Source organism: Podarcis liolepis (genome assembly GCF_965112155.1).
Source record: "Podarcis liolepis genome assembly, chromosome: 2".
Lineage (NCBI taxonomy): Eukaryota > Metazoa > Chordata > Lepidosauria > Squamata > Lacertidae > Podarcis > Podarcis liolepis.
In genome coordinates this window covers 124,376,998-124,394,770 of record NC_139555.1, presented here as the reverse complement: position 1 = coordinate 124,394,770, position 17,773 = coordinate 124,376,998, and the positions used below count along the sequence as shown (strand labels likewise).

Sequence of the window (17,773 nt, the reverse complement as noted above, 5' to 3'; positions counted from 1 at the left end):
TAACTCTTATTCTTGGTATTTTCCACCAATCTTTGGCATTTGCATCTCACAGTTTGGAGGCAAATCTTGGAGTTTTTGCAAACATGTTTTTCTTCAACCCTGCAGTTGCAGGTGGAGCTGCATAAAGTGTTTAGGAACTTGCAGAGGTGGTACTTCTTCTACATATAATTATCAAAATGATAGTGTGCATGGTTTTTTTTGCTTCCAAAGATCACATTTGAGTCCACTAAATGTGATGTTATGGATCTGAGGCAGAAAGGTCTGGCAGATATATGCCTCCTGAGCCACCCAAAATTTGGGTGGGCTAAGATTTCGGACAGATGATAACTGCACCAGAATGAGGTTGGCTTGACTTCTCTCCACTTCAGATGTGACCCGTCTGCAGGGCTCCGTTAGTAAGAAGAAAGTTACTGCATCTTGCAAGCACCACAACAAAAGACTTCTAATTCTTTGTAAGGGAGGTGCTCGTTCCTGGGAGGAAAAAGATGGTCCTCATTCTACTGCTTCTACTGCCTTATGGGGACTGTGGGAAACTGAAGACAAAATGCCTCTTGTCTTTGGAAAGGGATGAGATAGATTCACCTAATTATTTCAGGCCAGGAGACCACCTCATCAGTGGGGTCATCTCTGCCACAAACACTATGTTTCATCCTCATATCTTTAGCCAATGTCCTTCCACCAGCTTTTATTGGTAAGAACTTTTGTGGGGATGGAATTCCTGGTGTTCCACTTGCTACCATTTCCATGAGATCCAACTCATCTCCAGTTACTTTCTGGGGCCTTTCTCATTGTCTGGTACCTGCCTTTAAGAACATAAGGAGATCCCAATGGCAGATAAATTGGGGGGTGATTAGGCTTTCAGCGGCAACCAGTCACAATGGCTATGTTCTCCATTCACTGTCACAGGCACTATGCCTCTGGGTACCAGTAACTGAGAATCTCAAGTAGGGGAAGAGTTCTTGTGCTTCTCAGTTTTGCATGTGCATCTGGTTGGCTGCCTTGGGAATGCTGGAACAACAGATGAGCCTCTGGGCGGATTCTGCAGGAATTTTCTGAAAAATGATGGTAGGAGAAGGGTGTCTTTTTGCCTTAGGTTTAATATAAAAGGGGGAAATATCTACTTTCTGAAAATGGAATTATGATAGTGCTTTCTGGATCTTTTAATCACTGTGTTAGATCCATTATTATTATTATTATTATTATTATTATTATTATTATTATTATTATTATTTTATACCCCACCCATCTGGCTGGCCCCAGCCACTTTGGGCAGCTTCCAACAAAATATTAAAATACAGTGGTCTGTTAAACATTAAAAGCTTCCCTAAACAGTGCTGCCTTCAGATGTCTTCTAAAAGTCTGGTGGTTGTTCTTCTCTTTGGCATCTGGTGGGAGGGTGTTCCACAGGGCAGGTGCCACTACCGAGAAGGCCCTCTAACTGGTTCCCTGTAACTTGGGTTCTTGGAGTGAGGGAACCGCCAGAAGGCCCTCGGCACTGGACCTCAGTGTCCGGGCTGAACGATGGGGGTGGAGACGTTCTTTCAGGTATACTGGACCAAGGCCGTTTAGGGCTTTAAACGTCACCACCAACACTTTCAATTGAGCTTGGAAACGTACTGGGAGCCAATGTAGATCTTTCAAACCGGTGTTATGTGGTCTCGGCGGCCGCTCCCAGTCACCAGTCTAGCTGCCGCATTCTGGATTAGTTGTAGTTTCCTGGTCACCTTCAAAGGTAGCCCCACATAGAGCGCATTGCAAATGAGAGATAACTAGAGAATGCACCACTTTGGCAAGACAGTCTGCGGGCAAGTAGGGTCTCAGCCTGCGTATGAGAGGGAGCTGGTAAACAGCTGCCCTGGACACAGAATTGACCTGCGCCTCCATGGACAGCTGTGAGTCCAAAATGACTCCCAGGCTGCGCACCTGGTCCTTCAGGGACACAGTTGCCCAATTCAGGACCAGAGAGTCCTCCACACCTGCCTGCCTCCTGTCCCCCCAAAACAGTACTTCTGTCTTGTCAGGATTCAGCCTCAATCTGTTAGCCACCATCCATCCTCCATCCGCCTCCAGACACTCACACAGGAACTTCACTGCCTTCACTGGTTCTGATTTGAAAGAGAGGTAGAGCTGAATATTAGCGGTAGAACAGAAATATTACTTGGACAGTGCTGGCATGTATATAATTTCTCCCCCCAGGAAAGGACCCACAAAGTACTGGCAGCTCCTCTCCTTCTTGTATTCCATTCAAGCGATCAACCAGAATCAAAAGCTGTTACCCAACATCACCCTGGGCTACAGCATCCATGAGAACTTTTTTGATGGAAGGGTGACCTATGATGCTTTGCTAGACATGCTGTCCATTGGGCAGCTGAACTTTCCAAACTACAGCTGTGGTAAACAGACTAACTTACTGGCTGTTCTCGAAGGGTCCGACTCTCAAAACTCCATCCAGATTTCAAACGTGTTGGGCATCTATAAAATCCCACAGGTAGGAATGGAGAGAGGCATAATAGCATTATGATATTGGCTGTTTTATTTTCAACTACCCTCCTGTTGATCCCTAGCATCAAATTTGCCTTCTTTACGGCTGCCACAACCTTCAAGGAAATCACTGTTCCCACCAAAGGGTCCTTGCAATAGACCTTCCTCCTTCCTAAGACCTTCCCAATCTCATGTTGGGCTTAGAAATATTTAGGCTTTGATCTGAAATAAAACAAGATCCAAATCTTCCTTTTCTTCCCAGGTCACTTATGCTTTTGTCTCTCATGTTCTGAATGATAAGAGGCATTTCCCTTTTTTCTACCGGATGGTCCCCACAGAAGAAGCCCTGTACCCAGGGATTGTCAAGCTGCTCCAGCACTTCCGATGGACGTTGATTGGCCTCCTTGCACCAGACACCGACAATGGAGAGAGGTTCCTGAAGAGCTTGACACCCGTGCTCATCAAGAGCGGTGTCTGTGTTGTCATCTCACAAAGCATCCAAGGACTGAATACAAATGCAGTATACATGCCTCTTCTTCCATTCCGCAAGTGGAGCCAAGTGCATGTATTTGTTTACTACGGGGAAATGACTTATTTCTTAGATGGACTATTCATTATACAACAGATTTTTGACAATGTGATGAAATTCATTGTTGGGAAAATCTTCATCACAACAGTTTTGTGGGATGTCACCCTGGAGCTGATGTATAATGAGATATCTTTCCAATACATCCATGGTATATTTTCCTTCTTCACTGAGACAAGTAAAGGGGCAAAATATGGTGATTTTCCACCCATTTTCTCTGGTATTAAGAAGTTTTGGGAGGATGCTTTTAATTGTTCCTATTCAAAGCATGCATTCTCAGTGAAAGGCCGGACAAGATGCAGAGAGAGAGAGAAACTGGAGAGGCTTCCCCAAGATGATCTGGAAAGAATCCTCTCTCTAGACAGCTACAGGATCTACAACACTCTGCAAGCCGTGGCTCGTGCCTTAAATGCTGCATATTCATCTAGATCTAAGCAGAGGGGAACTGAGAGAATGGGACTTCAAAGGCTACAGCCATGGCAGGTATTTTCTTTCCCTTCATAGACATCTCAACTGAGCATGACAATCGATTGTAGTGTTGCAGATATTGAATATTGTGCAGTTTGAAACGATTGGAAGCATAAGAACTGGAAGCATTCATTTCCTTTTGGAAATGAATTATTGTCCAGGCGCATAGAAATATTATTCACTCTACTCGCAGAACTCTTTATAACAGAATGAGAACATTATTCTGTCCAGCACAGGCTCGGGATCTCTCTCTCTCTCTCTCTCTCTCTCTCTCTCTCTCTCTCTTTCTCTCTCTCCTGCCTTTCTGCCTCCAGGCTGTTTGCTTTACCTTCTGGAGAACTTCCTTTACATATTGACTCTATTGAGTTTTCCAGCCAAAGACAAAAAGGCAACTCCCTTCAAAAAGGAGATATTGCAATCCAATACCTTCATTACATGATCTAAGGTTACAACACTCACATGAATGAATGAATGAATGAATGAATGAATGAATGAATAAATCTTTATTTGCGTCAGCCATCGGCCATAGCAATAAAACAACAATACGACACACAAAGAATAAAACTAAAAAGTCAATTATATAAAATACATTTTAGGGGACGACAAAATAATAGTAGCAAAACATAACGATAATAATAGTAAGATCCTAGGAGAGGAATCTGGGCGACGACGCTAATGTCACTCAGGTAGCAGCTCTCAGCCTCATTGCTCTCTCGACAAATTTGGCAACCTTCTCTGTTGTCGAGCCGTTCTGGTTGGCCAGGAGTGAGAACAGCTTGGCTTCGCAAGAGTGGCCCGGGATGGCAGACAGGAGCGGCGCGATGGTCTCGTCCATGAGATCTTTATATAGGGAGCAAGACAAGAGAACGTGTGACACAGTCTCCACGCAGCCAGCTCCACAGGGGCAGAGCCGGTTCTCGAATGAAGTTCCTTGATATCTACCCTCAAGAACAGGAACACTCACATGTTAAACCAGTTAGTTAATCTTAATCTCAGCAAGAGCCCGGAGCCCTTTAGAAAAAAAAAAACTACAATGGAAAAAACCCAAAGTTTGCAAAACACATTAGCCATTTTCCATTTTTAAACCTTCCTTAATACATATACATTTTTCATTTCTGTTTGCTATTCTTATTCTTGCCTCATTGCACAGCCTCCCGAGCAACTACTCCCATCATGTGCCCAATTCTCCTTTCCCCGCAAGTTGGAATTAATTTTGACAGGGGAGATGACATTGATCAGGCTGTCTCTAATCTCTGTTCCTTTGACACCCACTTGACTCTGTTCTGACTCCCTCCACCAAGCTCCTGCCTTTCCCTGCTGAAGCCCATATTGGATATTTCATTCAGGTTGCCTTGAAAGGAAAAATGAACCTAATTCACTCTTTCTGAAACAATCCAAGGGGGCAGGATCCTTCAAAAACATGCTTACTAGGAGAAAATCACACAGAAATGCTGAAGAATTCTGATGAGTTTCTATTAGTATTATTTAAAAAATGCTTCAGAAATGTGAAGAACTGAATTTAAGATTGGGGTGTGTGAGAGAGAAAACAGTATGAACCAAAAGTGACAAGATCCCTCCATTACTATTTGAGTCTGCAACCAGCCCTAAGCAAAGGGGAAGTGGATTGTCAGGATGCTTCCATATTATTATTATTATATAATTTTTATTAAATTTTCAATTGAACAATTCCAAATAAACATTTTAGAAACTCTAAAATATCTGATGACTTCCCTTCTTCTCTTTCCATGGTTCATTTTACATCTTATACACCCCTGTCTATTTTGCTATAACCATTCAAACATTATTTACATCCATCAAACATTATTTACGTGGTTGAATTTATCTTAATGCCGCCACCGTTTTCAGCTGTATACTGTTATTTTCCATATATTCAATAAATGCTTTCCAAACTTCTTTCAATGTATCTTCTTCTTGCTCTCTTAGCTGGGACCTCGCTGACTTTCCATTTCTGGGCCAGCAAAACAGGGGCCTATGTTTCCCTTTATTCTAAATGCTCTCATCTTTGCTTCTGTTCCAGCTCCACCCTTTCCTAGGAAACACCCAGTTCTACAATTCTTCCATGGACAGAGTGTATTTGGATGAGAACGGGGAGCTGGCAGCCGACTTGGACATTGTGAACTGGGTGGTGTTCCCCAATAAATCCGTCCTCAGAGTGAGGTTTGGGAGTATCGACAGACAGGGATCCCCAGAACTGAAGTGCTCCATCGACCAGGAGGCCATTGTGTGGCCCAAGTGGCTCAATCAGGTGACGGGGAGTGGGAATCATGCCTGTCATTTTGCTGTCTTTTCTGTGAGCTCTAATAAGTGCTCCCTGTTCTGTGGGCTGCTGCCCTCAGTTGCCTGTCAACTCCAGCACTGGGCTGTTGTTCCAGATAGTTCCTACAGCTCCCCTGCTCAGCTGGGTGCCAAAGGAGGCTTCCTGCTAAACTGTGTGTCTGCGGAAAGGGGGGTTCCTTGCTTTTCGGTTGTTATATGAATTTTATTAGTAGTGAATAGCTCATGGCCCATATACAGAACTTTATTTAATGGAGGTCCTTTGTTTTTTTCTGAATTTAATCATGAATAATTCATGTAATGGACAGTGATGGGAAATGCTTAGTTTCAAGCTATAGTCTAGATGCTACAGCAGATACTATCCCTCAAAGAACAATTCTCATTGACGCTCTTCGTCTTTGTGCCTAGACCATTCCTACTTCCAGGTGTGTGGAAAGCTGTCGCCCTGGATCCGTCAAGGTGATTCAGGAAGGGAAGCCTCTTTGCTGTTATGAATGTCTTCCCTGTGCAGAAGGGACCATCTCCACTCAGGAAGGTGGGCGACTCCAAGGGAAAGGCTGGCCTTGGGGAAGAGAGAAGGGTTCAGTCAGGAATCTCTCAAAACCATTTCTGGGCAGGATAAGGCTGGTATGGTTCATGTGTGGGGGTGAACTGGGTGATTCAAATTCTCATCATCATCATCATCAATCTCTTTTTATGATTATGGTTCACGATATTGTTCTAAAATGTATCATCATCATCATCATATATATATAAGTATGATCAAATGTGAAGGAGGGAGGTCTAAACCACAAAGCCTCTTCGTCTTGCTGATCGGAAGTTCAGCAGTTTGAAACCACGCGACGGGCTGAGGTCCCGTTTCTCTGTCTCAGCTTCTTCCATCCTAGCAGTTCGAAAGCACACCAGTGCAAGTAGATGGATAGGTATCACTGCAGCGGGAAGGTAAAAAATGTTTCCATGCCCTCTTGCATTCGTCATGGTGTCCCTTTGCATCAGAAGTGGTTTAGTCATGCTGCCCACATGGCCCAGAAAGCTGTTTGTGGACAAACACCAGCTCCCTTGGCCTGAAGCGAGATGAACGCTGCACCCCATAGTTGTCTTTGACTAGACTTAACTGTCCCGGGGTCCTTAAGGAGGGAGATTGTTATGGACCTAGGGTAGATATTAGACTTCTGCACAGACCCCTGATCCTCCTTTTGGCCCTGGTATAGGGGCCTACAAGAAGCCCAACCTGCCAGAGGCCAAGCAGGGGATCTCTAGCCCTGGAATCTGTCCTAAATTTCTTCGGGGTAGAGCTAATGTTTAGAAAAACCTAATTAAATACCTGTAGTAATCTGTGGCTGTCCCAGACTGACTTGGTCTACAACTGAATCTCTCCCAAGAGGCTGGATATTGCTCAGGGCTTCGCTGAATCCAGTCTATTAGATATTACTTACTCTCTCTCTCTCTTTTGCAGATGCAGACCATTGCAAAAAATGCCCAGAAAATCAGCATCCAAACATGAACCGAGATCAATGTGTGTTCAAGCATATCACCTTCCTAGCCTATGAAGAATCTCTGGGGGTTGTCCTACTTTCCCTTGCCCTACTGTGGTCCTTAGCCACAAGCTTTGTTTTGGGAATCTTTATTAAATACAACGAAACTCCCATAGTCAAAGCCAACAACCGGGACCTCTCCTACATCCTCCTTGTCTCCCTCCTGCTTTCCTTTTTGTCCTCCTTCCTGTTCATTGGGAGGCCAAGGAAAGGGACTTGCCTTCTCCAACAAACAGCCTTCAGCATCATCTTCTCTGTTGCTGTTTCTTCTGTGTTGGCAAAAACCATCACTGTGGTGCTGGCCTTCCTGGCCACCAAGCCAGGGAACAAGGTGAGGAGATGGCTGGGGAAGAGTCTGGCCAACTCCATTGTCATTTCCTGTTCCTGTGTCCAAGTTGTCATCTGCATGATCTGGCTGGGGATCTCGCCACCATTCCCAGACTCTGACATGCACTCCCAGCCTGGGGAGATCATCCTGCAATGCAACGAAGGGTCTGTGGCCATGTTCTATGGTGCCCTTGGCTACATGGGCTTCCTGGCAGCCATCTGCTTCACAGTGGCTTTCCTAGCCAGGAAGTTGCCTGGGGCCTTCAATGAAGCCAAGCTAATCACATTCAGCATGCTGGTCTTCTGCAGTGTTTGGGTGTCCTTTGTGCCCACCTACCTGAGCACCAAAGGGAAATTCATGGTAGCCGTTCAGGTTTTCTCCATCTTGGCCTCCAGTGCTGGGCTCCTGGGCTGCATCTTCATTCCCAAATGCTACATTATGTTGCTGAGACCTGATCTGAACACAAAGGAGCACCTGACAGCAAAAACTAAAGATAGCATCTGATTCTTAAAATACTATTTTTCAAGAAGGTAGAGAAGTGATGTTCTTGAAAAATAATGTTTCAATTTAAAAAATCGTTACCCTCATTTGATCATGTAGAACCAACCAACTTAATGGAAGTAGTTATGAAATTTGGATTTGGCTGAAAATTTGTTAATACTTTGGAAGATATAGATCACATAAATCACAGGGAATTCACATTACCAAGATTTTGTAATTATTCTTGGAACGGAACAAGGATGTCCACTGTCACCCCTCTCTTTTTTCCAAGTGAATCTCCAGCCCCTGGCTCTCCCAGTTCCTCATTCATCATCACCTCCTCTGCGGGTGCTGCTAAGTGCCCTCTGTCTTTGAGCTCTTTCCTCTCCTACTTTCAAGGCTCGCTGGGTTCTGGGAGATGGTGGGTCTAGAATGGTTTCTAATGACGTGTCAGCCAGATGTTGCTCTGGCTCTCCCATGATTTCCCAACTTTCCCCCTCATCTGCCTCTGAACTGTGACTTCCCTTTATACTTTCTTCCTCTTCCTCCTCCCTGGGAGGGTGAGGATGGAGAGGGGGTCTCCCCCATTCCTCCCTGGCCCTTGGTCATCTTGGTCACCCTCCACCCCATACCTGTCAACTCATCAATATCTTCCTTAATTTATGGTGCCCAGAACTGGACACAGTATTCCAGGTGTGGCATGACAAAGGCAGAATAGAGTGGGACTATTACTTCCCTTGATCTGGACACTATACTTCTGTTGAAGCAGACTAAGATTTCAACATTATTTTTATTAGAATTAAAATTTGTTATCTTTTCCCCCTAATTGTATAATTAAGAAAGCACACCATTCAATGCTGTATTTTAAAATGTTGTGAGCCATGCAGGGACCTTACAGTGAGGGAGGGTCATCAATATTATTATTTAATATATTAAAAAGTTGCTGCATCCCACTGTTGACTCATGTTAAGCTTCTGGTGTAATAAGCCAGTTGTCCTATATTTAGGCCTCTGCTTATTCTCTTCAGCCTCAGCAAGGTGTTGTTAACATTTTGCGCCTTCAGACCATATACACAGGGACCTAGGTCCACATTTGGCCAGAATCCTACCCGCTCAACTGTCATCTCTAACCCCCACCCCCCAAAAATATTTCAATTTCCCCCATGCCCCCGTTTCATTTCACTTCCTGAGAAAAATCCTCAAATGTTTCCACTGAATGTAGTAAGAAGGGAGCCTATTATGGAGGGGGGAGCTCCTGGCGGACATTCCCACAGTGGGGGGAATGTTTTGGCAGTTTTTTTTATTAAAAAATTGATGATTTACAGAAGTGTGCAATGTCTCTCTCTCGTATTTTCCCCCCATGTAACATTTTTACAATTCATTTTCATTTTTTGAGGCATTAGGAAGAAAAGGGGGAAAGAGGCGAGGGGGTGATGGGGGGGTTGGGCGGCGATGTTTCTATTTTACTTACTATATGTAGGGTTTGGTGTCAGCGTTGCTTGTGCAGGTTCTTTGCTGTTCATTTGTGTTCCTTTGGTGGTGAGACAGGTTGGGGTTGGCCTAGGGTGTGGTTGTTCATTTGTGGCTGGCTGTGGTGGTCTTTGTTTTTGTGTGTGAGTGAGGTGGGTGGGTGTTTTGGATCAGGTTAGCCATATTGATTTGTATGCTGTTGGTGGGTTTTTGTCATTGTCTTGTTGGGCTGTGTGTGTGATAAAGGGGAGCCATACAGGAGTGAAGGTGTCTTCTTCTATTTGTCCCCATGTCAGTTTCAGTTTATTAGTTAATTTTTCTAGTAGGCTGTTTCCCATACTATTTGGTACCATTGGTCCATGCTTACTCCTGACAGGTCTCTCCAGCGGTGGGAATGTTGTGGAAAGTGAATGACAATGAAACAGAGGAGGAGGAGGAAAGGAGAGGGTGAAGGCGTGTTGGTTGGGGAGGGGGGTAGATAAAAGAGTGAAGGACAGGGCAGTTCTGGGCAGCCTGGGCAACTGTTGCTTAGGTGGACCGGAAAGCAAAGAAAGTGGCCTTTGCTGCAGTTAGGCAAAAATAGGGAAGGGAGGCCTAGCCAGGAAGAAGAGTGGGAGCTGCCCTTGTTGCTGCATATAACCAAGAAAAATAGAGCATGCACTAGGGTTATAACTTTTTGACTTCAAAAACAAACAAACAAACAAACAAACAAACAAACCCCACTCCCTGTATTATAATGGGATGAACCTTTGCTTAGAAATACTGAAAAGGGGACTAATTCTTCTCAGTTGTGAAAAAAGGTCACCCCGAAATGTAAAGTTGGAATCACTGTATCTGTAACATTACTACTCATAAGTATTAGCACTTTTAAAAACTTTATGGAACTGTTTGGAACTTTTACAGCTGCCTGGAACTTCCGAAAACTGTATTGGAGAATCACGGGAGGCGGAGCCATCCGTACTGCAGACACCAGGAAGCAATCAGGGTGCGTTGCGCAATCAAAGTGATACGGGAACTTTATGGTCCTTGTGTTCAGGACCCTTGTGTTTCCTGGGACCCATAGATGGCTGTGGGGACATGCAACAGACCACGCTTATAGAGAGCATGAAACCCACAAAAATGGTTACCTCCATTGGACCCTTAAGTTTAGAAAAGAGGGGAGTTTCAGGGAGCCTGTGGAAGATCGGGGGAAATCAAAACCCATTCCTCCTGATCAGAACTGATGAGTTGATGACCACTGTAAGCAGATGAAAACATTAGCAGGATTGCAATAACACTTGTATTGTAGCAATTGCTATGGAGAAAATGGAGTGATGTAAAATATCGACTATTGAATAGTACGCAGTTGAAAACCCTTGGAGGGGAAGGTGAGAAGTCCAAAGATTTGGAGAGATCTTTATATATAGATATGTATGGTTGTATTGTTATAATCTTATACTTGTAAAATCAAATAAAAACTATTAAAAGAAAAGAATTGATGAGTTGGTTGTGTTGAGTCCTCACAGCCCATCCCAAGCAAAACGTTCAGGTTCATTGGGCCCTTAATCCAAAATGGGGGCTGAAGGGGCTACATAGGTCAGGGGGACTTGAAACCCATTCCTTGTGACCAAGGACAAGAGGAAATTCACATAGGGGGTCCAAGCAACCCACCCTGAAAACAATATTTGGTTCATCCCTCTCTTAAACCAAAATAGGCTTTCAGGGGCCACCTGGAAGTTTGGGGCGCTCTAACACATCCCTTGGGATTGCAGGGGCATGAGATGGTTGTGTACAACCTGCCACCCTCAAAAATATTTTTGTGGTGACATTTAAAACTAGCCCGTTTGGGGTGTCCTAAAAGCACGAGGGAAAGAAGGACGAGCACAGCCACTTTTCATTTGTGATGTAGGCTTTTTGCTCTATCCCTCTCACTGTCTGCAGCTGTTTAGGGAATTGACAAGACAGGGGATATTTTATGCACCAGACTTTTCAGACTCAGTGCGAGAAATTATGAATCTCTGGAGAAATCCCTGGAGAAATCCCCGGGAAAAATAAGAATATTTATGAGGCGGGGAGGCATCGCCCTGGCAACCTTCTGGAGTCTCTCTGTGGCTTGAGGAGCAGATGCAGAGCTGGAGAAAACATGTTTGCAAGAACACAGAGAAGCAGCTGCCCTGTTTTGACATGGGCCAGCATAGGGTGGAAAGGTCAGCTTGGATTTTAAATAGCAATGCACCTTCGTTGGGGTCAGGACCAATATATTCTTTTAGGAAGTATGCAAATATATACATGCTCTACATAGAGTACCTACATCTGGACACTGTGAACTCATGAAACCCACTCCCTTTACAAGAACATTCTTATTCTTATTATTTTATATTTATTGCGTTTATATACTGTTGTATACATAGAGGTTTCAGGGGAGTTCACAGAAAATATCACAATATATATAACCAGAATAAAAACAGCAACCCAATAACACCCACCCCCCGAAAGGAGCCACATTTTAAAAGGGTATAGGATGTCAGTCAGGTCAACCAAAGGCCTGGTTAAAGAGGAAGGTTTTTGCCCTGTGCCTAAAGGTGTATAATGAAGGCGCCAGGGAAACTTCCCTGGCAAGAGCATTCCACAGACAGGGAGCCACTGCAGAGAAGGCCCCGTTCTCGTGTTGCTGCCCTACGGACCTCTTGAGGAGGAGGCACACGAAGGAGGGCCTCAGAAGATGACCTCAGGGTCCCGGTAGGTTTATATGGGAAGAGGCGGTCCTTGAGGTATTGCAGTCCTGAGATCACGCTGACATGCTTGGATCTCCACATCCCCAAGGCCATCTTCCCCCTTACCAGACACATTCTCCACTAACTGAACCTTCTGGACCATCTGAATTATCACAGAAGCTTTGCCTCCTTGCATATTCTCTGAGGTTTACAAAGAACTCCAAGCATTTGCAGTCATCCCCACCAAACAGAACTTTATTTCTCCAATACAACACAACTTAAGTACAGGCAACTCGTCATTTGCACAGGGGTTGCATTCTGGGTCATCGCACAGCAGCAGTCATACAAAAGCCCATTTTGCCTCCCCCTTGTCTTCTGGGTCCGAAAATGACGTGTGGGTTGCACATGCACGTCAATCTATCGCTCGCACGATGGTTTCCACCTCCATAAGAAAAAATCCTTGTTAAAATACTGAATTTCATAACGTAAGTTATGACCTGCTTATCTCCCATACAGCCGTAACATATAATGCATCTCTAACAGCAACAGCTTGGAAGGAAAAGGAGGGGGAGAGGAATCAACGATGATTATTTAAATTACATCTTTAAATATTCCCTCATTGCGAGAAGTGAGGTTACAGGGAACCAGACAGAAAGCCTTCTCGGTAGTGGCGCCCGCCCTGTGGAACACCCTCCCTTCAGATGTGAGGGAAATAAGTAGCTATCTTATCTTTAAAAGACATCTGAAGGCAGCCCTGTTTAGGGAAGCTTTTAATATTTAACGCTGTATTGTTTTTAACACTCGATTGGAAGCTGCCCAGAGTGGCTGGGGAAACTCAGTCAGATGGACGGGGTATAAATAATAAATTATTATTAATTATTAGTTATTGTTATTAATTATTAGTTATTATTATTAATTATTAGTTATTATTATTAATTATTAGTTATTATTATTAATTATTAGTTATTATTATTATTATTATTATTATTATTATTAACAATGTATAAATAATGCATATTTTCTATCTACACTGATGTCCCTATGATGTTGGTATCTACAGCTCACAGGCAGAGGTACCTGGCCTCCCCCGAGGCAATTGAGCGAGATACTGTGTTTACCTGCGACCCCGGCAGGCTAGGTAAACAAACCCGGCGATTCTTCTCATTAGTCGTGAGAAGAACACACCCTCTGCTTCTCTCTCCCTCCCTGCATTCTCCCAGGGAGGAGAAATGAGACAGACAGGAGTCCTTTCTACATGTTTTATTCCTGTCACTCAACAGTACATAGAAATGCAACTGCACCCTTCAGACTCCATTAGAAGAGTCACACACTCCTCCCCTGTACTTCCAGCACAGGTCACATGACACTCTGAGCTAACATCCGGTGCTCAGTACAGAGAATAGGCTCCACCTTTTCTCCAACAGTACAGTGAGAAACCACAACATCCTGTTTTGCATTCCAGCCATCTGGAGCTGGCTTTTGCCTTGCTGCTTTTTCCTGACACTTTCCACCTGAACAATCTTCCACATTTTCTACGCTAACAACCTTCTCAATATTTCTTCTTCTCTAGTAGGATTTCTGTTTATCACTGAAGTTTTTTTCCATGGTTCGTGGACTTTGTTCGTTCAGGCAATCGGGGAATCATAGAGTCGGAAGGGTGTGGATGGTAATCTAGTCCAAACCCCTGCAATGGAAGAATCTTAACTAAAGCATTCATGACAGGTGGCTGTCCAACACGCCAAGTAAGGAGAGTCCACAATCTTCTGAGGTGAGGGAGTCCGTTCCACTGTCAAACAGCTCTTACTGTCGGAAAGTTCTTCCTGACATTTAGTCAGAATCTCCTGCCTTGGAACGTGAATCCATTGGATCTGATCCTACCTTCCAGAGCAGGAGAAAACAAGCTTGCTCCATCTTCCATGGGACAGACTTTTAGATATTTGAAGGTGCTCTATCACATCTCCTCTCAGTTTCCTCTTTTCTAGGCTAAACATACCCAACTCCCTCAACTGTTCCTCATAAAGCTTGGTTTCCAGACCCTTGATCATCTTGGTCACCCTTCTCTGCACATACAATCTTCTTAAATTGTGGTGCCCAGAACTGGACACAGTATTCCATGTGTCTGCTGACCGAGGCTAAATAGAGCAGTACTATTCAGCCTTGGTCAGACCACACTTGAATATTGTGTCCAGTTCTGGACACCACAATTTAAGAAAGCCTCTCCTCCTTACAGAGGGGAGGAGTTGTGAGCGGGAGCTGTTTCCCGTGTCGGCAGGGGTGTTCCGGCCCCTGCCCAGCTAGCCCGGCTGCCACATCGCGCCCCCTGGTAGCCAACCAGTCAGGTGGAGGCTTGGGGTGGGGTTTAGCCACTCAAATGCTGCTGCGGCAATGCTTCCCTTTCATTGCGCTGCTGGTTTTCGTCAGATCACCCACCTGCCATAGCTTGGTTCTTGACCTTGCTATAGACCTGTGGTTGGTCGCCTTGGTTGCCCAACTGGCAAATTGGCACCAGCCACTTGGTTTTTCGCCTACCTCATAGCAAATCGTCTGAACATTTTGGGTATTGGCGGTTAGGCATTGGAATATGTTTGCATATTGGAGGGCAGGGTGTGGCCATCGCCTACCTCTGCACTTTATGGGTATTCCGGTAAAGGAATCTGGCGGTTGTGGATCCTGTCCAACGCCCTTGTGGTGGCTTCTCCTTGTGCCTTCCATCTTTCCCAACATCAGGGTCTTTCCCTGGGAGTCTTCTCTTCTCATGAGGTAGCCAAAGTCTTGGAGCCTCAGCTTCAGGATCTGTCCTTCCAGTGAGCACTCAGGGCTGATTTCCTTAAGAATGGATAGGATAGAGATAGATAGAGATAGAGATAGAGATAGAGATAGAGATAGAGATAGAGATAGAGATAGAGATAGAGATAGAGATAGAGATAGAGATAGATAGAGATAGAGATATAGATATATAAAATTTGTTTTTTTAACATATCATTTACAACCATCACATATCATAACTTCTTAGCTTAGCTTATTCCGTCAACACCTCTGATGATTTTCTGTTCTTTATCACTTATTCTGCATTTCTTAATATATCTATTGCTCTTAATTATCATCAACTAATAATTATCCTCATAGTCTTTCTTGTAATAGTTCATATAGTTCTCCTTACAAAACTTCTTGCAGTCCTACTAGCGTACTCTGTTCATTACTATTACTTTTTCAAACAGTTCATATAATTTACTTCGGCCTTCTAAGAATCTCTGGTCCCGCAGGTTTTGAATCCTTCCAGTTAATTTATCCAATTCTGCATAGTCCATCAATTTCAACCCGCCATTCTTCTTTCCTTGGTAGTTCTTCTTGCTTCCATTTTTGTGCCAATAATTGCTTGAGCTGAGATTCCAGCCGGGCAAGGGGGGTGGACTAGATGACCCCCCCCCGATCCCTTCCAGAGGCTCCCATGCTTCGAGGGAGGGGTCCCCTGCTCCTTGGGGCTTCTTCGCCCCTGCCAGCTGCTCCTCCTGCTTCTGGCCTGGGGGGGCGCAGCTCAAGGGGGTCTCCCAAATGAGGCATGGGGGGGGCTCCTGCCTTGGAGGAGGAGAGAGCGGTGCTCCGCTTGTGCTCGGCTTGCCAAGGGTTAAAAGGCACAGAGCTGGGTTTCTAGAGAGGACAGGAAGTGGAGGCGTGGGGGGGGGGCAAGGTCCTCCCGAGCAAAAGCCCCTCCCTCGCCCTTCCCGCCTGCAAGCGGAGGGGGGGCTGCTTCCGTCTCCATCTCTCTCTCTTGCCGGAGCTGCCTGGGGGTGAGTCTGGTGCAATGGGGAGAAGGGGCTGCAGGGGAGGATGCCTGGGGGGCTGGTCAGATAGTGCATGGGGGGCGCCAAGTCGGGGGGGGTCGCGGGGGCCAGGGCTCTGCCCCGCTCTTCTTGCTTGGCCCCGTGGGGGAGGGGGAGGGGGTCTTGGAGGGGGGAGCCTGCAGAGAGAGCCCTGGAGTCTCGATCAAGAGTGGAGGAGGAGGAGGAGGAGGAGGAAGGGTCTTCTTCCTCTTGGCCAGCATCGCTACTGTGTCTTTTCTCCTGGCAGATCAAGGAGACCAGGAGAGAGCAGAAACCGCTACATTTGTAGCAGGGCGATTGGAGCCAGATCTCTTATGACTGGATCGCTTTTCTAACGTAGCTCAGCTTTTTTCGTTCTTTAATCAGTTTGGTCGTTTATACTGATGTACTTTGTATACCAAACTATATAATAAACTATATCTGGTCTAGGGAACAAATAACCCAGAGATGCATTTTCAATAAAAGCACACATTCTGCTCATGTAAAAACACCAGGCAGGTTTGGAGTACATTGTCAGGAGCAGGGCTAGGCAAACTGAGGCCCGGGGGCCGGATGCGGCCCAATCGCCTTCTAAATCCGGCCCGCGGACGGTCCAGGAATCAGCGTGGTTTTTCCATGATTAGAATACAGTGGTACTTCGGGTGAAGTACTAAATTCGTTCCGGAGGTCCATTCTTAACCTGAAACTGTTCTTAACCTGAGGTACCACATTAGCTAATAATAATAATGTGGCCTCCCTCTGGTGCCGTACCGCCAGAGCACAATTTCTGTTCTCATCCTGAAGCAAAGTTCTTAACCCGAGGTACTATTTCTGGGTTAGCGGAGTCTGTAACCTGAAGCATATGTAACCTGAAGCGTATGTAACCCGAGGTACCACTGTATGTCCTTTTATTTAAAATGCATCTCTGGGTTATTTGTGGGGCATAGGGATTTGTTCCTTTTTCTCTCTCTTCAAAATATAGTCCGGCTCACCACATGGTCTGAGGGACGGTGGACTGACCCACGGCTGAAAAAGGTTGCTGACCCCTGGTCTATAGCTCTCCTTCTGGAGCCAGAGAGGATAGTCACTTTCAAGGGCACCATTTAAGATGTAGAGGTTTAGCCTGAATGCTGTTTGAGCCAAGCAGATGCCTGCAAAGTTTGATTTCTGATCTTTGGAACAACGGGTGAGGAGGAATCCACTGGCTTCACGGTTGGGAGACCATTTGTACTGTGCATAAATGGCATGATCATTAGGGCCCAATCTGGCATTGAGATCCCCTCCTAAAACTACAGATGCCTTTGGTTAAGCAAAATAAGGTCAGTGGTATAAATTTCCCTTTCAATCCACAAGTCTCTGATCTGAGATTTCTGTCTCATTGGGGTCACATCAGCGTAAATTACCAACAGAGCCTGGTGGCTGAATTGGATTAACACTGCCCTGGCTTATGACTTAGAATCATAGAATCATAGAGTTGGAAGAGACCACAAGGGCCATCGAGTCCAACCCCCTGCCAAGCAGGAAACACCATCAGAGCACTCCTGACATATGGTTGTCAAGCCTCTGCTTAAAGACCTCCAAAGTAGGAGACTCCACCACACTCCTTGGCAGCAAATTCCACTGTCAAACAGCTCTTAC

General features: G+C 45.2%; 2 protein-coding genes across 3 annotated transcripts in view; both read left to right on the top strand.

Moving 5' to 3' along the window:
• The window catches only part of LOC310701664 (uncharacterized protein), a 44,905-nt gene that overhangs the window by 20,101 nt on the left and 7,031 nt on the right, over nucleotides 1–17,773 (top strand). The window contains exon 2 of the mRNA XM_083492913.1: nucleotides 17,118–17,321. Within this exon, the coding sequence (XP_083349039.1) occupies nucleotides 17,263–17,321 (59 nt within the window). The 5' untranslated portion in view covers nucleotides 17,118–17,262. The remainder of the gene's footprint in view (nucleotides 1–17,117; nucleotides 17,322–17,773) is intronic.
• On the top strand, nucleotides 1,468–9,015 carry LOC310701331 (vomeronasal type-2 receptor 26-like). 2 transcript variants are annotated; one of them, XM_083492078.1, is made up of 5 exons: nucleotides 1,468–2,488; nucleotides 3,299–3,550; nucleotides 5,574–5,801; nucleotides 6,239–6,365; nucleotides 7,287–8,477. In XM_083492078.1, the coding sequence occupies exons 1-5, from the start codon at nucleotides 2,174–2,176 to the stop codon at nucleotides 8,195–8,197; spliced, it is 1,833 nt and encodes a 610-aa protein (XP_083348204.1). In that variant the 5' UTR covers nucleotides 1,468–2,173; the 3' UTR covers nucleotides 8,198–8,477. The 2 variants fall into 2 exon arrangements, with proteins under 2 accessions (XP_083348204.1, XP_083348203.1); XM_083492077.1 differs by lacking the exon at nucleotides 1,468–2,488 and having other exon boundaries at nucleotides 2,750–3,550; nucleotides 7,287–9,015.